Below are 26,532 nucleotides of genomic sequence, written 5' to 3' on the forward strand. Positions count from 1 at the left end.
CCTTTATGTACTATGTTCACAAGATTTGTAGTTTCACGAGTCCTCTTTTAATACTCTCACCTCACTTCCTTTCAGTAACATTATTTTCTAATTTTTCTTTTCTTCAATATATATATATATTGATATCCTTAATCTTCTATATGTTTTTATGTATGTTTAATGTTTATGATTTAAATAAAAATTTAAGTTCGTTTAAGCGTAATACAATGTATGATTAAAATAAGTGAGTATATTTTAGTACTTTACCATTAGCATCTGTAGGGTTACTAAGTGTTTGCAGTATCCAAGGTTGTATTTTAACTGTAGAAGTTTGAAACCAGCAGCATTATTTCTTGAGTAAGTCTGGTATGCGTAAATCGATGGTTGAAACCAGCAGCATTATTTCTTGAATAAGTCTGGTATGCGTAAATTGATGGTTGAAACCAGTAGCATTATTTCTTGAGTAAGTCTGGTATGTGTAAATCGATGGTTGAAACTAGCAGCATTATTTCTTGAGTAAGTCTGGTATGCGTAAATCGATGGTTGAAACTAGCAGCATTATTTCTTGAGTAAGTCTGGTATGCGTAAATCGATGGTTGAAACCAGTAGCATTATTTCTTGAGTAAGTCTGGTATGCGTAAATCGATGGTTGAAACCAGCAGCATTATTTCTTGAGTAAGTCTGGTATGCGTAAATCGATGGAAAGTACTGCTTAATGTGAGACTGTAATGAGATATAAGTTTTATTACCACGTGATTGTGAATTTTATCCATTGATTTGTCACTGTTGACCTGTTTCATACTTGGGTTGAGGTTGTTTGATGCTACATAAGTACAGGTAATAAAAGTTGCTTCTGCCAAACTTCAGTTGTAACTTCGTTTATCTTTTTCCCAACATTCGTTCTTACACTCCAAATCTACTTCCCTTTTAATTTCTTACCTTTGGGCCCTGAAATTTAATGGAGACCAGTCGCACAACAAAACTGATATTATTATGTAAATAAGTATTCAAAGATAAATTACGTTAACCAGTTTAAACCATGTCTTGAAATATATGGATATATTTACTGTTAAACGCTATAAAAATGCCATTTTTGTTTGATTAAACAATAATATTAAATAACATTTTAAAATATAAATTTTATTTGTTAAATGAAAATAAAGATGGCATTATTACTGAGTTGAATTTTTATTGCTAAGCACAAAGCTACATAATGGACTATCAGTGCTGTGCCCATCACAGGTATCAAAACCCAGTTTTTAGCATTACAAGTCTTTAGACTTATCCCTAATTCACTGGGTGGCGTGGGGGCTATTGATTTGGAAAAATGGCTTTATATTTTTCTAAATCAAACTTCAACCTCATTAAGAACAATAGTGATAAATAATTTTAATTTATTACCTACACAGTATGTTTAAAAACTTGTTTTTATATATTAGAGATGCCTCAGTAGTAAGTTTGTGGGCTTAAAGGCTAAAAATTGGGTTTTGATACTCGTGGTGGACATAGCACAAATAGTCCATTGTGTAGCTTTGTGCTTAACAGCAAAGAAAAACAAATTTTTTTACACACACACACACACTCATGTAACTAGGAATCGTATTAACGACTATTATAGTTTTAACACTTAACTTAGTTCCTGTGTAATTTTCTCACTCACGTTACGTGGGGGGGTAGGAATGGTTTTGCTTTTAACTCGAGTTTAAATGTTCAGAACTTTGTGACTTATATGTTCATGTTAAGTAAATTGTCCACATCTATTGCTGATATTAACTGTTACGAAGCCTACTCTGTGAAACCCTCAGTTTAAGCGTCGTTAAATAATTTCGTAGTAAAGTTTAAAACATCATTTCATTTATTAGAATGATTTATCTATTTCAAATAAGCATTTCATTGATCATTTCAAAATATATGTTTATCCACCTTTGACAGCTGGCTCATCCTGCGAGAGTATTGGGACTGGTTCTAATCCATTGTGTGTCTACAGGAGTTGGGATGATGGAATATTTCAAGGACAAGGTGAGAATAGAGTTATATGAAGGTTTAAGTAAAGGATACTAATATGTACAACAAATACCTAAGGAATCCTCTGTAACTATGGTAATAGGTTATTAATAGGCATGTTAATATATCTCTTATTATAATACCCAGTTTTTGTCTGTTCTCAAAATGCGCGCGCACGTTACTATCTAAATGCGATTCATATTAACGAATGTGAACAAAAGGCGAATGTTGATATACTTTATTAGATATTTTGTATAATAACATATTAAAAGCTTATCAAAGTTTTAAAAAAGGTATAACGTTAGGTCGTACAATAACATTATAAGTTTATTTATTGATAGTTTAAGTACCTTATTTTTTATCGAATACAGGCCGTAATTGTTTGTTTGTTTGAAATTTCGCGCAAAGCTACACGAGGGCTACCTGCACTAGCCGTCCCTAATTTAGCAGTGTAAGACTATAGGAAAGGCAGCTAGTCATCACCACCCGCCGCCAACTCTTGGGACTTTTCTTTTACCAACGGGTAGTGGGATTGACCGTCATATTATATCGCCTCCACGGCTGAAAGGGCGAGCATGTTTGGTGGAATGGGGATTCGAACCCCCAACCCTAAGATTGCGAGTCAAGCGTCTTAACCACCTGGCTATGCGGGGCCCACAGGCGGTAATGTTAGGCCTAAGACTAGTGGACTTACAGATTTTGGTGTCTGCAATTAGAATTATTTTGTATTATTCTAGAAATCCTGTATTTGAAGAAGTACTGTTGCAATACAGATACTAATTTGACCACAAATGTTTTGCGTGTCTCTGCTAGTATATCACTGTTGTTCTTGTGGTCAGCTCAGAAATTTCTACTGTCTTGTAACGAACTTGAATTTGGCTAGTTTCTCATATTGGGAAACTGAAAAATTTCACGACTTTATTCCTACTTATGTAATTGATTTATTTTTTGCTCAAACTAGGTAATAGAGGGAGCCATGAACTTTAGATAACATAAAAATAAGTTTACAATAGGTGATTGAAACTTATTTATCAGCATAATCTCTCATAGCGTTTTATTTATAAGCAATTTAAGATGCGTTATTCGATGCTAATGAACTTACTTTAGCCAGTTGAAGCAACTTTTATTTCATGTTATCTCCTTTTACGTAAATGTCTACGAAAAGAAAGGAACCGTAATAATGGGAAAAAAATCAAAATAGTATTTGTAAATCACATTTAGAAGCCTATGTAAAAACAAAAACTGTATCGCAGTGGAAGATGAGAAGAATATTGCAATTTAATTTTTTGTAGATTCTGAACTGGAAACTGCAGAGTGTTGGAATGAATCCTTCAGCTGAGCAGTACCTCGTTCTACACAAGTTTGGAACGGTAAATTGTCTATTTTTCTCGTTCAGTTGTAGCTGTGGAACAGCCTGTGTTTCTTTCAGTTTAAAAAGTATTATTTTTTAAAAAGATTTAACCAAATAAATGTATTAAACTGTGATGATCAAGAAAGGAAAAAATCACGAAGCTATTTTTCTTTCTTAAGTTGCGATGTGTTATTGTTTTTATATATAACGATTTGCGTACACCTAATGAACGACGTCTAAGGCGTTGCCTCTACTACTGTTCTTATCAACAAACTTTTCACGCTCAGCATTAAATAAATTGCTATTTCTATTCGTTTGTTATTTTCTGATTTGATGGGCATCTGTCCCTATGTTTTTGTACAATTAAACTATAAATAATGTCATAATTTAAGCTCACTGCATTTTGTTCTACAAATTTTTTTATTGTCTTGTGCGACATATGTAATTGTGTATATATATATATATAAAGTTTTGAAAATAAATTTTACTTTTGATTTTTTTTTGTATTACAAGATTCATGTACAAAAAAATAACAATTTCACATTAGAAACTACGTTGCAATAAGATTTGTGTTACAGTATGTTAGTAAAACTAGTGATCTTCTTTAATTTATATTAACATGTTTTTGCTCTAATTATTACATCCAAACAAGACTAATAAAATGTATGGCTTTTTTGTTTACTCAAATAATCTGATCAAGATTTAAGTTTGATATGATTTAAATATTTATTAAACGGGAATACATATGCTCTATTAGGTTCTTACTCGCATTATAAAAGAAAAGAAAAGCTATTTTTTAATGCGTAATAACATTGTTTGCATAACAGATTGAATGTATTAACTCAGTGTGTTTTGAATGTGTCTCCACTAACGTGTATTCGTTCCTCTTGTTTTCCTATCTATGTCTTGTGACGATCCTGTTGGTGTTCTGGTACTGCTGAGCTACAGGAGGTAACCAAGAATGGAGTATCTTATTATTTATCGATGGAATGAAGGACACGGCGCCGCGCTGAACATACCATCTGAGTTCAATCAATCGATCAACTTTTTTAACCCCATTTTTATCATTTCTTATTCTTGACGTTTTCTTGATAGGTTTTATTTTACACAGCTCGCTAACCCAATACAAAAAGTATTATCATTCAGACCTAATACAATGTCTAACCTAAAATGATTTTCAAGAAATCTAAAATCTAGTGGTTGAATGTCTCGTGGCGCCTAAAGGATGTCTAGCTGTTACCATCCCGTGTAGTCACGTCACGTGTCCTCCATTTCATCCGCCCGTCTAATATGTCATCGTATTGTACTCATGCATTTACGTAGTGGTGAATGTAGTTCCATCAGCATGGTGCACGTGACTAATGTTTAAAATAGATATTATCACTTCTTTGTTACATTTTCACAGCAAAAATTATACCAAAAATTAATCTTGGATTATTTGAATTAAAAACAACAACACATCTTAATTCAATCAGAGGAGATTTCGGGTGTCTTTGTTCTTTTGACCTTTCCTCATGTTTTACAGAAATATTCAACATGTAAAGTAATAAAGAAAATACTCTTCCAGACATAAAATAAATAGTGGTTTTATAAGAAATATAAAATACCAGTAAAATTACTAATTATCTACCATCTACATCCAATCATATTTTAGAATATCATGTATTTATATCATTCTTGTCAGTTTTGCATTCATTTTACGAAACTGAAACGTTTTACATGATCTGTTTCCTGATTGAACTATGAGATGATAAACAAGTTTCCTAATGTCGTCAGCATTTTTCGCATGTCTTACACTTTGATTTAATACTTTCCGTATTTTTTCTTGCATGTTACACGTACGTTAAATCAGTTTGGTGAAAGAGATAATGGAATATAAAAACAGTATTTATGGTGGCAACTACTCTATCATCAGCATGGCCGGTAAATGTGGTAACTTGCATGCCTTTCAACAACGAACTTTTCTGTCAGTGATTGACATATTGGATGGTTTGTTTTGTCTTAGCAGGAGGGATGCAGTGTGTCGCTCTGAATGTTCTTGCCCTATTATGAGGCACATGCATCTCGCACCCTAAATGGCACAACTTTTCAGTGCAGCAATATTTCACACCAGTTAGATTCGTATCACGTATACTACACATCAATTTACAGACATATTTCACAAGTGGAAAATATGAAATATATTTTCAGTTTTAATCTCTTTGTTGTTAGTTCTAAGAGCTGAGAAGTACAAATATACCCAGATTAATATTGTTTAGGGCAATTTTTTCGTGTAAATCTTCTTTAGCCTTTCTAACTAAGTAAAATTAAATCATAAAAATTTTACGTAACTACTATTTTCATTTTCGATTATAAGTACCTTTCGTTTTAAGTATAAAATAGCCGACTTTTATCTTTTAAGTTGGTGATAATTTATGTTAAAAAACAAGAAAACCTTGAGTCCAATACAATATTCCTATATAATTAATGCAACGTTGTAGACGCTATTTTTACTGATTTAACTTGAAATATGATAATAAATACTTTAATTAAGAATGTTAAATACTGAACAATCTAAAATATACAAAATTATATTTTTTCTTGACAAAAAAAGTCTTTAATTTTCAATGTTTTTAAACCCAATTTTACTGTTGCACTTTTAATAGAGAAACTTTTAATTAATTCATGTTGAATTTTGGAACAAGGATCAGATTTTTGTCCTCTACCCAGAAACGGAAATCTAGTGAATAAATAATTATACGTAATGTTTTTTGTTTTCTATATTTAATATTTAATTTTTTTTTTGTATATTTAATATTTACGTTTTTTTATATATTTAATATTTACGTTTTTTTGTATATTTAATATTTACGTTTTTTTTTGTATATTTAATATTTTCCTGCTGTCGATTTTGTAACTTTAATAATTAACTGACTATTATTTTGAACATAAGTTAAATAGTTTTTAGTTTGTACTATCGTAGTATGATGTTTTTCAGCAACTGGAGATGGTTGACAATAAAGAAAAGCTAATTCAGGACTACGTAGAGAATTTGAAAAAGAGAATAAACGCTCGCAACCTGAAACGTTATGTTGAAGCCTACATGAAGTGAGTAAAGAACTGATCCTTGACTGTCAGTATTCCTTTTAAAATCGTCATGTAATCCAGAATCAGTGAAAATTGTCACAAGAATTTTATGTGTAGTTCTTAAATTTTTGTCTTTATTAGTGACCTAAATATTTAAATTGCACGAAATTAACAAGTTCACAATATTACATTCATTTCAGTCTAAACCTATCTTTTATTTAAAAACACCGAATGACACTGATTAAAAAGCGCAACCAGTTGTTATTTTGACAAATTCCTACTCAAAGAATCTTACGATTGTGAAATGCTTAGAAGTAAAACCATTACCCAATATATGGTACATACTAATAAAATATAATTAGATTAATATGTATTGTATGACTAAGATTTATAAGATTAAAAATGAATAGGATAAATATGAAGAAAACATAATAAACAGAGGTGTACAATTTTTGAAAATAACTTCTTGTCCGAGGGACAGAATGTTAGAAATATCTATTTACTTGCCCTCTTTCCATCCCAAAAAATCTACACACAAGTTTAATATATCTTTTAGGATTTTGCTTTTATTAATCATTGAATAGTAGTCGAACCTGGCTGTGCTCATACAGTCTGTTTTAGAGAAGTGTGAAGTTGAAAAATAATAACATGATAAAGTATAAAGATAACGTCATATAGGCCTAAATAATTTTATTTGTAGAGCACTGAAAATAACGTTTGGACAAGACGTTCTTAATTAGAAGACAACTAACACAATCACTTAATGATTAATAATATTTTTTTAAGAAATCTTAATTCAATGAAAACATACTTGATAGCATTTCTAAAGTTTGTGCATGGCACGTGAAAAAAACAAAAATGATAATATTTTCTTTTGTTGTTGTTCATATTTCGCTTATGTTTATGTACAATGTCATCACATTTTTTCTGTTTCGTGTAAGTTGATTTCTTTACCATAGCCAGTGCTTGAGTTGTAAAAAATTAACAAGTGGAACTGTCAGGTTTGATATCCAATTTGCGAACAGCAGTCCCATGGTGCACAAATCGCTTCAGTAGTTTAACAAAAGTTAACAACCGGAACACCGTTCCGGTTCGTTCCGCCTCAACTCAAGAACTGATTATAGCTGTACAATGTATATAACTTAAGTGTCAGTTTAAATATTTAGATAAGTTATCTTAGAAATGGATTCGACAAAGTGCTGTATATTCCATCAGCCTTTGTTTTTACTTCTTTTCTTGCTTCCGTTTCGCTTACGCAATTTTACATGCTGGAATATGTATTTCGACACTGGATTATCAATACTTGCCTTTTTCCTTGCGTGTCTACTTACTGTATAGTCTATAGACAGTACATGTAATTTGCATGTTAACTGTTAAACTATACAGATAGAAGATGTATTTCAAAACTTGATGTAATTAAGTGTTTTTATCGTACATTTTTACACTATATCCAGTGGTCACATTGACGAAGAATTCTGATTTGTATAAGCTGGAAATTTTAATAAAATGTAAAAATTAAATAATATTGTGCATTTATAATGTAGACATTATTATTATTTTTTATGTAATGAAACATGTTCCACTGCTCCAAGCAAGCTCGTGAACAAACACACAGACAAAACAGACCCAGATGCATATATATACAACAGTCATAGGAGTTAGGGATCAAAGACGAATTAGCCTCTCATTAGGCCACACCCCTCCCTTCCCCATCCCAGTTGAGAATCTAAAGTGTTTTGATCATAATAAAACTAACATTATCTGTTTAGACTAGGTTTTGTTGTTACTTATTTCCTATTGGGTTTTAAACTTTGTTAGGTAAAACTGTAATAATTACAACTTTTTTTATTAAAGAACGTATGAACATAATGTTAACTTTGTTTGACTTTTATTTAGGCTACTGTAGGATCATATAGTCGACATTGATCAATCCAAGATAGTTCAGGGTGTCCGAAAAGTCTGGAACCATGGGCACTTCATTGGATTTTGCAGAATGTACTTCACATGCTGTTCTTGTAGTTCGAAACAAGTTTCGATTAACAGCAAGATTAACTCTACCTACTTATGTTTTGACAGAGCCATAATCAGTCACGTATCTGAAATTAAGAAAAGCTGTAAATAACCGATGTTTCCAAACTTTTCAGACATCCTGTATATTATTACAATGGGACTTTCTCTTATTTCTTGTAAAAAATGCTGAAAATTTGGGTATAGTGCTACACAATTAACTTTTAAAAAGCTTACATCTATCATACCATCATCATAAAAATCAAACATTGCAGCGATTAGCATGGAGAAGTTAAACATTATTGTTAACACAATAATACTGTGTTATTTTGATAGACTTTCTAGTTTTATTCTTATTCATTCCCTAATGGTTCCAAACTTTGTAAGATAACGTAAGATCAAAAGTTTTATTTTACAAAATTAATTATATTATTATATTATCATATAGTTTGACTCAAATTTAAGCTACTTGAAGAATATCCCAAAATACTGGGCTTTTAATTTGGCTAAACTACGCATTTGCCTAATAAATTAGTTTTTATTATTCATTACGGTCGGTTGGTTATAAAGGTTATGGGTAACTGCGTATTTATAGATATAGGCTAACACTTATGGCCCCAACATTGTCTTAAACACGCATTTGAACGTGTAAAACAATACTAAATTGTCTGGAATAACAAGTATGGAACAGTTATTACTCTAGTGCTTATTGGTGTATAAAGAACATTTTATATTAGTTAATTTTCGTGAATTGGACACGGTTTGTGTTTTAGTGGAACGCTTCTGAAGAAACGAAACGTTCAATGTCCAATTAAAGAAAAATAACAAATATGGTGCTATAAGTTCGTTTATTTCTAGTATTAAAATATAAAAAAGTGTACATAGTATTGTTGTAGCAGGTGACTGATAAGTGGATAAATCTTTCAGTTTCCAAACCTTCAACAATGTAATAACTTAATTTTTTTTTTGGCACGTGTGTATAAAATAATCGTTGTTTTTTAAACAAAGTTATAGCTTTCAAAATAATAACTTAATGTATAGTTTTGAGATATCCAGTTTCTCGTATACCACTGTGCATATTCCTGTTGTTCTGGAATCATATAGGTATTACTGTAGTTGATGCATCACTATTTATTTGCACGTTAAGTTACTTTGTTTATCTAAAACAATGTCCACTCGAAAATTAATTATTTTGGTAGAATATGTAAAAAAGTAGGCTTAACGAAGATTTTAATTTTTAAAAAGCTATCGCTACCTCTGATTATTTACTTTTATAATTTACCAGGCAAGAGGTATATTTTTTTTATTAATTTTTTGTATTTATGTTTGAGCAGTATACATTTCAATTGCAAAAATACTGTTTTAGTGTTATAACGGCGATAAAACAGTAATTTCAAAATTGTAGTAAAAATAATTAAATGAAAAAGAAATTACTTTTCCGAAGGAGAAAATAAAATTGTCCCGGCAGTTGGACAGTATAAACTGGCCACCCCTGCTGAAACAAGAATGTGTCTAACTCGTAAATTTCTAAGTTGGGTTTAGTATGATTTACTAAATAGAGAAAGTTTAGGATTTCAGCTCTGTTAACATACTGACAGCTTGTTTGTTTGTTTTAAAATTTCGCGCAAAGCTACACGAGGGCTATCTGCGATAGCCGTCCCTAAATTAGCAGTGAAAGACTATAGGGAAGGTAGCTAGTCATCACCACCCACCGCCAACTCTTGGGCTACTCTTTTACCAACGAATAGTGGGATTGACCGTCATATTATAACGCCCCCACGGCTGAAAAATCGACCATGTTTGGTGGGACGGGGATTCGAACCCGCGACTCTCAGATTGGGAGTCAAGCGCCCTAACCACCTGACCATGCCGAACACATACTGGCAGAAACATGTGTGGAAAGTAGGACTGGGGAATTTAGGACTGGTTTGTTGTGAACTAAATTGAACTACACTTTGAGAAGAAACAGAAATTGTATGCGAAATGATATAAGGTCGAAAGAAAATCTCTCTTAACTTATATGTTAACGCAACATGATAAACTTGGGCTATAATCACAAAATATTCCGCCCACTATTAAACTAGTACAGCTGTACTTTGCATTGGTTTTCAAACATTTAAATTGAATAGAATAGACGATTATTTATGTATTTTTACAACTATTGAAAAGAAACTCGATCAAATGTGATCGGTAAAATAATTTTAATATTTCTTTTTTTACAAGCCGGAAAAGAAATAATAAAAATATAAAGTCATTTTTGATTGGAGAATATATATACTATGTAATGCATTAAACAGCTAATAAAGCAACTTGTAACATCAAAGAATGACGAAGAAACAAAAGGGAAACTTTGTGTCGTTCGGCTCTGTTAGAAATTTATGACCCAGCCCCTGAAGATTAAAATAATACATAAATAAACATTTCCGAAATAAAGCGCCTATAATTCTTGAAAAGTAAACTTTCAAAACTTCACTTAGGCTTAATCGTAGTAGTTTTTTAAACCCGTGAATACTTCTATTTTATAAAAATTCGAACCCTTTGAAAACGAAGAAAGCTTGAATTAATTTAGAACTTAAAATAAATGTTAACACAAACTAAAAACTACACAGCTGGCAGATCATAGTCGTCTAAACCAAAAAGTATTTGCCTACCAAGCATTGTACTTCTTGAAAATATTATTATTTCCTCAGTCAGTATCAAAACGCTAATAGAATGACATTAAGATAAAAAAAATTCTAATTTTTCTTCATTTATTAATTTTAAAAATAAGTGAGAAGTGAAATAATAATATTTATTTTTAAAACATCTATGTAGTTTTTATAAATAAGGATGTTTTGATATTGAACTGAGTATTTTTTGTTTCTTGTAAGATAAGCTGCTTAAGTTATTCAAAAATGATCTAAATGTGTAATATTTGTAACAGCAATATTTGTGCTACTGCCTGATGAATATTCGAAACTGACTTAAAAAAAACAAATAAAACAATTACTTCTTACTTTTTTTATGCAAACTTCTAATTTATGCATTTATTTATACAAGCCTCCCCAGTGGCACAGCAGTAAGTCTGCAGACTTGAAATGCTAAAAACTGGGTTTCGATATCCATGGTTGGCATAGCTTTGTACTTGACTTCAAACAAACCAAAATATTTATGCAAACTTTTACTGGATTTTATAATATTTATTTATCCAGGTTGATGGCTTTAACACTGGCAGAACTGCTTATCATGGAAAGTTATTTATCACTTTGGAGTTGAGCCAATTAAATATGTTAACATCAATTGCTTTAAAGCCACAATAAATTTTAGAATTCTTTTTATGGTCGAATTGATTATTTGACGCTCAACTTTGAATCGCTCTGAAAAAAATTAAATAGAAATGACGTTTATTATACCAGTAAAAGGTGACTTATACATCTGTACGAGATTAACTGATATTGACACGTTTTAATATATAAATCAATTTGTCACTGCCTTTTTGGTTCACAAGAAAGTTTCAGTATTGCAAAAATTAGAACGTTAAGTGGTTAGGGCGCTCAACTCGCAGTCTGAGGGTCGCGGGTTCGAATCCTCATCTCACCAAACATGCTCGCCCCTTTCAGCCGTGGGAGCGTTATAAAGTGACGGTCAATCGTGGGTAAAAGAGTAGCCCAAGAATTGGCGGTGGATGGTGATGACGAGCTGCCTTCCCTCTAGTCTTACACTGCTAAATTAGGGACGGCTAGCGCAGGTAGCCCTCGTGTAGCTTTGCGCGAAATTCTAACAACCTAAACCTTACTTTCAAGATTATTAAGATGAACTAGAAATGTAATTCATCAGAAAGTGTTTTAACCAAAATAATTTAATAAGTAAAACAGAATGGAAAAGGTTACATGTAATGTATTCTTTCTTGCAAAATTGCAGGAAAGTCCATCGTGACAAACTTTATTTTACATATTTCCTAGCAGACCTCCATCCCTGGATTGTGGTTCATCAGTGTGGGCTCAAAAATAACACTGTTGGGAAAAAATATTTTTGTAACTAAATAGGTTTTATCCTGGTGTAGTTTTCTTAGTATGGCAGGGTAATCCCATTATCCTAAGAAGCCAGGGTGGTCCGACCCTTATTTTGTGTCAGGGATATTACTGAGTGAACGTAATATAGATGACATCCTTTCACTTGTCTAGCCTTATTTCTACAATAAAAAATGGCCTGTATTGTGTGCGTATATGAGGAGAGGACCGAAAGAAATTGAAATCCCCTCTCCTTCAAGGAGATTAGAAGACCCCTGACAATGAAGAACCAGTTCTACACTATTACTGTGTGTGCTGTAAAGCTATAGTACAATCCAACACCAGGCTACGTATATGTTATCACCTACCCGATGATACCTTTGTCATGGTCGTCATTAACGAAATATTTGTGAAACGTATACTTGTCTTTGTTTTCCTCAGTTCTGTAATTATGGAGTTTCTCCAGGTACTGACAGTTTCAGACATTAATTATGTAGAAATTCTATTCGATAATATACGCGTATACGGCAGCCATCATATCAACAATGATTGGCACTCGTTGTTAATTAATATTCATGTAATTTTTTATACAGTGCGACGGTTATTCGAGGCTAACTGTAACAGATATTATGTTAGTAATACACGCACAGATATTACGTTAGTAATACACGCACATTTCGTTATACAGTTCTGTAGCTGTTATATATACTTCTGCTTAGTTTATATGTAGTAACGGCACATTTTATTTTTCGCATTATTCATCAAATAGATGCTTTTGATTCGAAATTATTAAAATGTATTAATTTATTCAAAAAACTACAAATCGTCAACACCAGCAACGGTGCAGGTAAGGAGAATATGTTGATTTGTTTACTTAATACTTAGTACAGTATTTTTTGCTTTGCTCTGTGATCGTATAGTTAATGCCAACAGATTAACTGTAATAAACCTTCTGCAGCAGAAACAATAGATAAATTATGAAAATTATATCGTGCTGGTTGTTAGCAAAGACCAAAAAATAAAAGATCTCCCCTCTGAGAGATCTTATATTGTTTATTCATTCTATATTTTGTAACTGTAGCAGTTTAGTTCAAATGTTTATTATTCTTGTAAGCTTAGAAAAAAATAGGATATATGGGAAATGATATAAAGTACGGTAATTTTCTTATAATAATATATTTAAACGAGTAATTTCCCGCTTTTCATAAATTGCTGTTATTGTATATGTGTGTGTGTGTATATATATTACATAAGTCATTAATTTGCTTTACAGCCGGAAAGACATATCGATTGCCATTGAAAACAACCTTAAGTAAGTATTTATCAGTTTTATGGTAGGTTGAAAAGATTCATAAAATAACTCGAGGTCAATACCCATATCTTAAGTTGCAAAATATATCTTGATATATTTTCGTAACTAGAAGTGTGAAATTACATTTTGAAACAAAAATTCAGCATACTACAAATCTAGAAACACTAGTTATGTAAAAGGTAAACAAAAAACAACAACAGAGCTACTGTGGTATGGAGTTTAAAGTTCTGCTGACGATTGGTGATAACTTGAGATTTTATTATCCCATTGCTTTAAAATGTCGTATCAAAACACATAATCGATCGATTTATAGGGAACGATTTTGAGATCCTTGTTTTAAACTACGAACTAGAAGCTGAGTGATTAATAGGCCAAGGCAAGCGCTAACTACAAAATAAATGAATAAATAATGTAAAATAGTATTTTCCATTTCAGATTACAGAAGCCCTAAAGGTCATAATTTCTAAAAGTTAAAAGTGAATTTCTACATAGACAAAAATTGCTTCCTAGTCTTTAAAACTATAAAGGCTAAAACAGACATTCCAAACATATGTATTAGGACTACTATAGATTGTGACACAGCTCGAAAAATCATGGCTATCGTCTGTCATTCTTAGAACTAAAATTTAGTATTTCTACACATACACTCTTTCATCTTAAAAACGATAAACATTGAAGACAAATATATTGTACTTCAGAAAAAAATGCGGTTTTAGGGCTTGAGTTTCTACAACTTCTGATAGCTGTAATGACAAATTTTAACACACTTTTATAACTATGAAAGTCCCCTCCAAAAAACAGAAAAACTGCTATGAAAAAGGCTGGTTTTGGAGTGCATTAATAATAGCCTTAAATATTCTTATTCAGACTACACTAGTTTAAGAAATTTAAATTTAACACTTAAATTATTTTACAGTTGGTACTAAAACTTAGTGATTCAACATTTTACAACGAAATTGCCCTTATCTGTGAGCCGTTTGGTAAAACGTAATACAATAAATGATTTAAAAAATAAAATACGTTTTGTGTTTCATTCATCATTCTTTTTATAAGATATATGTCTAGCTGTTACGATAACATTTTGTGATTCGATGTCCAAGGTTGGGTTTAAACGTTTCGAATTTGATTTAAATCTAATTTACAATTCATTCTTCCTTTGATTGCAAAGTAAAATAATGTTCCCCTTTTCTGACTGCTTACATGACAGCTTCCCAGTCAGATAAAGCTGTAATAAGTTCATAATTAGTTAAAAACTACGTTTTGAAAACTTTTGTAACAGTGTATTTTTTATGATTATTTTGCAACATAAACTATACTGCAATTATTTATAAAGTTAGATGAACCGCAAATTTTACACAAGGGCTTAATTCAACAACATAACACTAATTTTTGTTTTGAAGAACAAGCTAGCAGTTATTACAAAGTTTAAAATGTTGAAATGTTTTGTTTTCGTTGAAGTTCGCTGTTCTTATTTCAGAACCATGGACGTGATGCTAGTGACGGGGACAAAATCAGCCCACGTGCAAGCCGTCCATACCATGCTTGCACGCATGAATAAACAGAAAACAACTTTTATGAAGTTCGATCGCGTCGGCGACGTTGTTCAGGAGGCTGTAAGTATTTGAATACTGTTATCGTTTAGCTAGCATTTTTAGTTCTATATATTTCAAAGATTCAAATGCCCTCATTAAAGTTAAGATATTGTTACGTCTCTAGTCCGTTTGTTAATTTTTTAAATTCCTTCTGAAGAGAACTTCAGCGATACAAGTCCTTTCTTAAATAAAACTAGTTTTCTTTCTCAATTCAACTTTGCAATCCACTTAATTTCCACAGTCACTTTAAACACACGCTATAATTCACAATGATTCACGCACTTACTTACAGTCACTACCGCGCTTGACTCAATTGTCCGTGTCTATCTCTGCCAGTCTGCTATTCCATTGTTGCCGTCACTTTTTACCGGTCTTATATATACAAAAAACGTACATCTGGAGAACACTCGAGGCTTCACGAACGGACATGAATTTTCTAGAAGCTTATGACGTGTTACTAGCGTCACATGACTTCCGCTGTCGTAACAATATTAATTATAAACGGGTGGGTATTAACGTTTTGTTCTTCTGTTTGAACCTTTTTTGTTTGTAAATCGTTTGCTGTTTATACTGGAACAGAAACAACGTCATGTGTGGAATTCGATGGAATACTAACACAGTTTAATGATAAATAAAGAATGAAAAATAAATAAATAACTTCATATCCAGCCTATCATTTCGTTCAATATTCTTAAAGAACGATTTTGTTGAAATGTGAACGTTACAGAAAAAGACACAGATTTTTCATTGATGTTTAAAGAGTGATTTTTTTATATTGGAACTTTGTTTATTGATTCCACTTTCTCATATTTATTTTTTTTTTTTTTTGCAGCCTGAAAAGTTAGCCCAAAACCTGTTGTTATTTGTGAAAGGTCTGGGACTGTGTATGTATATTTCTCTGTGTTTTATTTTATCTTCTGTAGGAAATGCAAAATTTAGACTATTATGTACAGACAATTGTGGAAGCCATTACTACCTTAAATTTAATATCGTACATAAATTTCACATTGACTCTTGTTCTACTGACCACTGCAGGGAACGGCGTTTTGGACTAAATATGTGTTTATGGCTTGGAGCGAAAGAGAAATGATATCCAGAATTCTAATTCCATTAAAAAACTAAGACGGAATCGGTTTGTTTGTTTTGAATTTCGCGAAAAGCTACACGAGGGCTATCTGCGCTAGCCGTCCCTAATTTAGCAGTGTAACACTAGAGGGAAGGCAGCTAGTCATCACCACCCACCGCAAACTCTTGGGCTACTCTTTTACCAATAAATATTGGGATTGACCGTCAAATTATAAAGCCGCACGGCTGAAAGGGCGAGCATGTTTGGTGGTACGTGGATTCGAACCCCCTACTCTCAGATTGCGAGTCGAGCACCCCTAACCACCTGGCAATGCCAGGCCCTACGGAATCGGAACATAATTAATTTTGTCAGAAAAATATAAAGTATACCATCGTATAGCTCTATTTAATTTGAAGTTTTTATATAAATGGTTCGAATCAACTTTTTTTCAGATATAAAGCGGTATTATCTTTACAATAACACGCACAGTCATTTTATATTTATTTCGTTAATGAAGAAAAGTGGCACAGCGGTATGTCTGCGGACTTACAACGCTAGAAACCGGGTTTCGATACCCGTGATGGGCAGAGGACAGATAGCCCATTGTGTAGCTTTGTGCTTAATTCCAAACAAATAAACATTTACACGAAATTAAATTTGGCCACTACTTCAGTTTGTTTGTTTTAGAGCAAAGCCATTTGAGGCTAACTGCGGGGAATTGAACACTGGATTTTGGCCTTGTAAATTCGTAAACCTGCCAATGTTCCATAGGAACAATTTTTCAATACGAGAGAAAATAATAAAGAATGAGTCTAACCTTACCCTAATATATTTAAAATGAATCTTTTGCACATTATCATTATACGTATAAAAGTTTTGTTGTTGTTTTTTTTCTCTCGATGCGAAACATTTCTAGTTGAATGATTCTCATCTCTCGAACTTAGTATATAAAAAACAAAAACAAAAAAAAACAAACCCAAAACAAGCCAAAGCGGTATGTTCAATATATTTTTTGTTTCTATGGGTACCAGATTTCGCTTAGTGTAAAAAGGAATGCGGAATATAGTTTATTGTAATATAACCCACCTTTTAAAATAAAAAAACTGTATACAGTTTATTTTGTATGTCATATATTTATTTCAAGCATCATAGTTGTAATGTTGCGTTAAAAGATTAATAGTCTGAACTCACGTTAGATTTCTTTAACAGCTGTTCACGTTTTATAGAATATAAAATCACGGTAGTTACTTACACTAAAAATGATCAATCATATTGTTTACAAGGGTAATGGAAAATGAATACACAGAATAGATAATACATAACGTTCAATGTACTAAATGATATTTCAGTGTCTAGAGTAGGTTTAATAGTTTCAATCGAAATCAAGCAAGATAAATTAATGTTTGTGGAGTTTTAAAAGATCCAAAGACACCAGGTATTACCTAAGCTCAAAGAAATATATATATGTATGTGGTATTCTATCACTGTTTGATTGAAAGTGTAACCAACATGTTCCTCTTCCACTTATGATCGATTTTTGTGCCGTTGTTGTAACTTCTTTACCGCCATCTATTATCAGCTTTTACGAATACGTTTTCAAAAATACACAGACTTTGTTCACGTTCATAAGTAGGATCGTTAGATAAATTTTTAAAAAGAAGATTTATTTGTGGAAGATCATTTCTTGTAAGGTTTTTAATTTCGATATCTAGTATATTCGTATATTTAAAACGAGTGTTTAAATAATTGTTTTCTGAATGCAATTATTATATATTATATGCATATATTTTATAAACAGCGTGAAAAAAATAAACATAATTATCTTCTCCCCCCTTAAGTGACATCAGTAACTTTACCTGGGGTTGATCGACAAAGAAACCTTCCCCCAGTGGAGCACAAGACTCTGGGAGCAGTTGGTCGGAGGCGAACATTATCCATGGTAGACTATGACATGCCTCGTCCCAGAAGAACGTCTCTCACCATTACTTCCCTTGCGGAAAAGTGAAAAGTTTAATTTATCAATGTTAAAGGCACTATACTGTTATGGTTAACTGTGGTTTATTGTGACTGGTGCCGTCTAATGAACTCTTAGTAACATCTAATATTTACTTATCGTAAAAAATAAAGTCAATAAAGAACTCAACCAAAGTATTATCAAATAGCTAAAACTTTGAATTTTTCTTTTTCACTGAAAGAGTCCTAATTGAATGTGTAATTATCTTCAGTATTTCATAGATGGCGCCTATCGTGATTTACCAAAGATTATAAGGCTTTAGTGCTATTGCAAAGACGCCTACCTCTTCGTCTATGAAGGGGTGGATTAGATTCCATTGGAATATATAAAAAAATCTATAACTTAATGATTGCATTGCTATTCAGATATCATAATTTACGTTTCTATGAATTTTTGAACAAATATTCGAGTAGATAAAATAAAATAATATATTATGAAGCTGATAGTCGACATAAAACGTAAATAATAATAATCGTCTGTAATCGCTTTGTGGGTTTCCTGTGATTCTTCCATAGGTTAGTGTCCGAATTTTTATCTTATGTATTCGCAATCGATGATTAATCTATATTTCAACCACAAAATAGTAATTGATCAAACAAGGTGTTCACTTGCGTTAAACTTGAAAACTTATGAATTCTGTTAATAAAAGTGTCAATATATATTCAGATAACTTCACAAACTTTATTTTTAACCCTTCCCCTTCAGTAAGTTTTTTAAAAAAATTAAACAAAAAGCGCAATACTGTATATGTGGAATATAAAATATTGAAATTAGTTAATTCAATACCTGTGTCACATTAAGAAGTATTTGGATGGATAATAAAGATTCCGTCTACGTCTTTTATTATATAATTTTGACTAGTCAGTAGTATGTAGTTTTTTCTGTGGTTGAACGTTTTGATTGGTTGTTCCAAAAGTATCAGAAATTGCTACATTTATTCTCGTTTATTGACAAATGTTTTATTCAACTTGTTTAAACGTTATACGTATGTATAATTAACAAAATATTATCACTGGGGCAGGCTTAACTTTCTAGTTGCGTTTTTTATTTGTACTATCTTTTCTTGTTGTTCTTAATTTACTCGAAATATCATTTTAGGAAACTCCACATCCGGCTAAGTGAAAATATCGTGTAATCTATTAGAATGCACACACACATATATATTATGTTGGTAAGGTTCTGTAGTACTTCAAAAAATAATAATATTCACACACAAAATAATTTGTCTAAAGTTGTATGCTTACGTATTAAGCTTTTCGAAGGAATCGAACCAGGCATACAATTATAACAAATCAATTGTAATTTGATGATACTTATTTTACCCGAATATACTGTCATTATAATTCGAAATAAAATTATGTTAATATTTACTACTATAAATGTGGCTGGTGCATTACCATTGTAACCCAAAAATAAATCTGACCGGAAGTTAATATTAATACCACTAAGTCCCACAAACTTCGTAGGATTTGTAATGTGGCGGAAAAACTCACTTCAATTCTCACCAGAGGAATTCTTATTCTCCTTCAAAGTTTACTGTTCTATTAACTAGAAGTTGTTGTGTATTGCTGTAAATATCTGCCACATAACTGTAGAAATTCTCCACCGTTAAACTAGGAGACTTTGATTAACTTTTCTTAAAAACGTAGATTCGCTTCTCTGTATATTAGCACAAACTGTTATATTATTAAATAAGACAAGCATGTATACCGTTCATTTGTATATGTACGCACGTTCTAATAATCTGAATTACATATAACTTCAAAGCGTTTAATTGTGGCATTATTTCAACCTTTTTGCAGCTTCATTTTACAAGGTTTACCCCCATTGTAACTGTTGTTGATTATTGTTCCTTTAGAAGTATTTACAGCTTTATTTATTGTTTATAGGTATTTCTATCGAACATTTTACAGATTTACCTATTATTAATATTTGGCTGTCTGTAGCATTTTATACCGACAGATTCGTGTATCTGCGTTATCTCTTTGCATCTTTTACGCATACATACTCCATTATCATCTTGTTCACACTCTATCAGTCATTACACACATACGTTCTTTAGTATTTCTCTTTATATCTATCAGCTAATATACTTTGTATTCTATAATATATTAATTTTAAAAACGCTTCGTAACCGCTCGCCACCTCAAAAATTATCTGCTACGTCAGTGTGATGCAAGTATTTTAAGTATAAGCCATTGTAAATTATTTTTTGGCATGCGAAAGTTCTTCCTAGTTACCAGTGATGTTCTACTTATGTTTGATTCGTTTTTTTTTTTTATGCTCGTCTTCTTTATTTATTACACAATCTTAGTGTAAACTTGAGCTTTCCGGTTTAAAACATTAAACTGTTATAATTTTATTTATTCAGTTATTTTTTGAAACGTAACATGCAGCCTAGTTATATGCCATTCTTCTACGTACAAAACCTTTTTTTATATAAAAAATATCAAAGTAAATCCGAAATGTTAAGCAAAACGTTACTACTTTATCTTCCTCTGTTATTTGTATCTATACAATTATCAGTATAATAAAGTGTTGAAGAAAAAATAACAAAGAGAGACAGAGATATAAAAATGACCTGGCACATTACGCAATGATGTTCATTCTTTTCTTTCAATTTAAAACGCTATTTCTATTGCGAACATAGTTTTGTTGACCGATACTGTAGAAAATACACTTCAATCATGTGTGTTAGTAAGCTTTACTAACTCAATTCTTTGAATAAAACTATACAAATCTACATTAATAACAACAACAACAAAACCTGTGTACATTATATTTACCATATTCTAGGATTTTCAAACTGGTATACGATACAATGTCAGTGTATATTTCTCTACGTCTCTGTTACACATTTCATTGGCGTATTTACAGTTACTGTATGATCATCTATAATGACATAAAAATACATACATTACCTTTAGATTTAAGAAGAAAAGAAAAAAAATAACATTAAGTACTTGAACCAAAACTGTAGCGGATATTTCGTCATAAGATATAAAGAATTATTAAATTTATAATAATAATAATAAACGAAAGAGGGCAGCAGTTCACAGCACATTTTTCTTCAGTATAGTCCTAGATTTCAAGTTTCGTGAACGAGAAAATCGTTTTAAGGTTTATCTTGTGCAATACTTTGCTGTTGTAAGTGACAATGAAATCTGAATGTTTAATAATAATTTATGTATGATGTCGGTATATATGTAATGACCTAGCACTGATTTACTGAAGCACTAGAAATAATTTATAGTCAAACCACTTGTCTAGTAACAGACGAGAATTTAAGTACATGTTTTCAATGCCAAACGAATTATTATCGATTTTTCGAATCTACCTATATGGTAATATAGTATGCGAGCAATCGTATTATTCTGACTTAATCTTCAGAAAATGGAGTTCATTACTAAGGTATTCTTTTGAAACGAAAGTAGTAGTTTTTTTCTATAGATGTTTCACTGGGTACCTATAAGTCTAATTGTGATGTGTGAAAACTGTGTATTAGTAGAGACGATTTGGTGTGAATAAATATTGCTGCTTGAATACGTTAGTTTTCGCCACTAACAGGTAGACAAACAATACTGTTGTACTACTGTTTTCATGTCATTTAGTGTAGTAAATCACAAATAATAAACATGTTATCTTATTTGCGTGTTTTTTTATAATATTTTTATTATTGGCTGCTACACCATGAACACAATATATATATATACTTGGGTAAAATGACATTTTCTATTATGATCCTTTTATATATTAAACATATATTCCTAAACAAAAGATGAGGTAAAAGTACTATATTCTGATTAAATCTACTCAAAATCTTCTTATACAACAGAAATGACATTTAAAATGATTTTATAACATTATCAGCAAATGAAGTTGTGAGATTAAAAAGTTTTACTAGCAGATAACATGTAAAACTACCCACCATATCACTTCATGTCTTAAACCAAAATTACTTGAAAAAAATTTGCTAAAAACAATTTTATAATTCAGCTAGTATAGTGCTCAGAATTTATTGACTTTATTATAATAATAAAATTCCTATCAACATTGAATTAAGTATTTTACTACACAGAAACTAATGTTTATTGATAAGCTTGGAATTTTCAAAGTATTTCACGTAGAAATATTGAAAAAGTTGCCACCTTTTAATTCTCCACAGAATATTAAAAGAAACACTGTAGTATAATGTGCATACATAATCTGTAACTTGATACTAGGTTCTCACCACTCAATTTACAAACTACCCATGTAACTTATGTTTATTAATTAATTCTGAAGAATTGTTTTAGAAAAGGCATAAATGTGGAATGAACACATAAGTTTGTTATTAAAGAAACATTAACAACAAAATTGTAATAAATGCAAGGGATATACTCTACTAGAAGCCACAAACAATTACTAACCAAAGAAGATACATATAAATATAATATTTGCATGTTAAATAATGTCAAATATGCCATTCATTAGCTATGGTTCAGCTGATTTAATTGCTAAAGTCAAGTTTCTTGTTTGCATACTATAAATGCTCTGGTAAATTCTATTAAGTTTCATTCTAATAATATTGGCTGGAGAAACACCACTGTGAAGATTCAGGATTAGCAGTAGAAACTAAGAAACCAATGTGTACTAAACTATCAGGGTTTGTTTTTAAATTAAATTTTTAACTTTACTTCTAGAAAATTATCTGTAATATTTTTTTTTCCCCATAAAACTTTCAGTTATTCTGCTTATTATGCAAAGACTTAATCTGAAACTCTGGACAAAAAAACAAAACAAAAAACTTGATGTAGAACTATTCATGAAATCGAAAATAAATAATTATTAATTTGTTAAAGTTTCAGCTTTGTGCTTGCCACTATTAGAATTAAACCAATCAGAATTAGTTAAGATGTTGCTACAAAGTCTTAGCTCAGCAGATTAACATAGAAGTATAATAAATATTGATGAAACTCTTAAATTTTTTTAGCTTTTGAATACTGTAGACTACCAACACTGGGTTGGTTCAGTGCTCTTATAATGTATGTAACACTAGCACCTAACATTTAGTCCAATTCAATAAGCAACTCTGACAGAATTCTCAGGTACTAAGAAATTATTGAAATACAGCCACGATTCTAGGTATCCGAGAACAGAAATTCAGTTCCAAATGTCAGCTCACCTATACCATCTTTCTGTTAAGTATGTGCGAATATAATAATTTTTTTTTTACCTCCTGTCTGAATAAATACAACTGTGTGTATTTGTGGCATTCTAAATAATCATGATTTTAAACTGTATCTGCTTGTTTATTGGATGTTACCCTACAGATAAGACTAAATTCATTTGTATGCACATAAAGCAACTGTAAAATTGCCTTTAAGATTCCATAACGTTTGGCCTCATAAACTGACTCACAATACTCTAGTTCACAACACACACACACATGTATATGTATAATAATTTAACACTTATTCCAACCAACTGCATGCATTCTTGGTTCATATGTTACCAGTACCACTTCAGAAACCTTTAGTATATTTTTTTATCTCACTATCTAAATTCAGATGGGTATATAATATTAAAAACAATTTCATACCCTAAAAACGTAAATCACAAAAAAAAGAACATCTTGCCAAATGGCACCAAAAACTCAATGCATTTTTGATAATATAACAGAAAAACCATTACAGAAACCTGAGGGAATTTGGTACTTTAACCTTGGTGAAGATGTTCTGGACATTTTCACTATTTCTGTAAAAAAAAATCAAACATGTTAGTTCACAACAGAATAGATTAAAAATGAGTTATGAATATATGTCTTAGAACTGAAATACAACTAGGTAATTCGAAGAAAAAACAAAGTGTTACTGTTTCTTATTTGGAGAAGGTTTAAGAGGAAAGATCACATCATAATGAACTAATTCATCACAGTACCTGAAAACTCTGTCATTTAATTTTTTTGAAAAATGAAATGGTCTTTCCTTTTACTCCCAATCATCAATCAAATATATTTTCTTGAATTATGAATAACATGAATGGATTGAAATATTTAATTAAATTATCTCAAAATAAACCTTCATTTCGGTGCAATATTGAAATTAGCTTGAATTATGAATAACTTCTGAATAGTGGGTGACCCAATGGGTCACTGGTGGTCTAGTGTTTATTAAAATCCTGCCAAATTTTATGAAGATACACTCAGTCATTCAGAGTTATAGTGTATAGTTTCATGGGTACGTGGTGATTACAAGGTCTATCAACTTATCCAACCCTGTATGCATAGGGTTAAAGCACTAAAAGTAATAAGAAAAGGGTTTACAATTAAAACTCCAGCAGAAACGATACACAAAAAATTAATTAAAAAATAGTTTGCTGTGGCATTTGAAATTAAAATTAACACTAAAAAAAAGTATTAATAAAGGACATGCATAACCAAAATGTATTGAAAAGAAGACAAACAAATAACCAATATAAAAGAAATACCTTCACTCAGAGAAAAATTTAACCTCAAGCAAGATCTTAGAATTAAAAAAATATATAAAATTTAAATAAAGTACACCGATTTCAGAATTGAAACAAAACAAAAGTATGCCAATGCTATTTAGGTAAATATAAATTTGAAAATTATGCCATATCATTTTCATTCCTAAGATCCTCCAAAATCTCGTAAAAACTTTTTTAAACTTCAAAAATGTGTTTGGTTTTGTTAGTGTATTTTTAATTTTATGTACTTGCCCTAAACAAACCAGATAACTTAAAAGTGTGTCTCCATGCCTGACTTTTCTTGCTCTTGTTTAGTTGTTTGGAGTGTAGACGTGTAATTTTTGTATTGTAGTCATTAATATACACGTACTGAAGATTGTTTAATGTTTTTAGAACTAAATATGAAATTATTCTCATAATTTGATCAATGTCACTATGCATTTTGTAACTATAAAGTATTGTGATTGTTTTAAATATATATAAAACAAAATTTTAGGTTTAAGATAGTTATATGTGTAAAAATTAACACATTTAACAATAGATTTTTATAATACAGTATAAATATCTTGTAGGTATATTTGTAATTAAATACAGTCAATACGGTGCACAACAGTGCCATATTTGTAATGAAATAAGAATAGAAACAGAATAAAACAAGTTTAGTTAAAATCGGGCCACGGGTTACCGAGTTAGCACCATTTTTCGGGTCACTTTTATGAAAATTTCTAACATGAGTAATTTTACATCATACTACCATTCGCGCTCTTTACAAAACTTCTTCGTTCAAATCTATATATCCCTGTCAATGTTCCCATCTTCATTAAAAGAAGTAAGATGACAAAAACAAGATCTTGAAGAATTTCTCAATAATGTGCCTTTGTTATAGCAAGTCATTTATTGACTTGTACTTCCTTGTCTAACAGACATTTTTGTAACCAGTAGAAAGAGCATATTGTAATGTACAATCTGCAGGCATTGTAGAATTTCCCTACAATTAGGGCCTGACATGGTCTGATGGTCAGGGCACTCGACTCGCAATCTGAGCATCGCGGGTTCAAGTCCTCATCACCAAATGTGTTTGACCTTTCAGCCATGGGGGTGTTCTAATGTGATGGTCAGTCCCACTATTTGTTTGTAAAAGAGTAGCCCAAGTATTGGTGGTGTTGACTAGATGCTTTCCCTTTAGTCTTACACTGCTAAATTAGGGACAGCTAGTGCAGATAGCCCTAATGTATCTTTGTGCAAAACTCACACCAAACCTACAGGTAGTGTTAGAATATAGACAATAAAAGATAAAGTACAAATTTTTACTGAAAATTAACTTTTTATATTAATTTAGAAGGTTCTAGAAGTTATGCAAATGAAAAGTATTTTTATTATTTGCATAATAATTGCCTTTCATGTAGACTGACTTAATAAAGGCTTCATAAATTCACAGAAAAATCTTTAGTAGAAATACTTTGTTAAAAGATCTGTTTTTGTTTGTTTGTTTGTATAACAAGCTTGTAATCTATATACTACTAAAAGTCTGTGATTGTTTTTTTGTTTGTTTGCTTGTCCCCTGACCATCAGACCATGTCAGGCCCTAATTGTAGGGAAATTCTATAATGCCTGCAGATTGTACATTACAATATGCTCTTTCTACTGGTTACAAAAATGTCTGTTAGACAAGGAAGTACAAGTC

At 31.2% G+C, this 26,532-nt stretch overlaps 2 protein-coding genes across 2 annotated transcripts in view; one reads left to right on the forward strand and one right to left on the reverse strand.

The window, feature by feature from the left end:
• LOC106463375 (uncharacterized protein ZK1073.1-like) overlaps positions 1–22,026 on the forward strand; it is a 128,825-nt gene extending 106,799 nt beyond the window's left edge. The window contains exons 7-13 of the mRNA XM_013923397.2: positions 1,912–1,998; positions 3,276–3,353; positions 6,312–6,421; positions 13,670–13,708; positions 15,186–15,321; positions 16,133–16,184; positions 18,205–22,026. Of these exons, the coding sequence (XP_013778851.1) occupies positions 1,912–1,998; positions 3,276–3,353; positions 6,312–6,421; positions 13,670–13,708; positions 15,186–15,321; positions 16,133–16,184; positions 18,205–18,371 (669 nt within the window). The 3' untranslated portion in view covers positions 18,372–22,026. The remainder of the gene's footprint in view (positions 1–1,911; positions 1,999–3,275; positions 3,354–6,311; positions 6,422–13,669; positions 13,709–15,185; positions 15,322–16,132; positions 16,185–18,204) is intronic.
• A 1,956-nt stretch (positions 22,027–23,982) lies between these two features.
• Positions 23,983–26,532, reverse strand: part of LOC106463376 (V-type proton ATPase subunit e 1-like) — a 23,088-nt gene continuing 20,538 nt past the window's right edge. The window contains exon 4 of the mRNA XM_022390848.1: positions 23,983–24,116. The gene's annotated coding sequence lies outside the window, so the exon portion shown is untranslated. The remainder of the gene's footprint in view (positions 24,117–26,532) is intronic.

This window comes from Limulus polyphemus, unplaced genomic scaffold, assembly GCF_000517525.1.
Source record: "Limulus polyphemus unplaced genomic scaffold, Limulus_polyphemus-2.1.2 Scaffold1388, whole genome shotgun sequence".
NCBI lineage: Eukaryota > Metazoa > Arthropoda > Merostomata > Xiphosura > Limulidae > Limulus > Limulus polyphemus.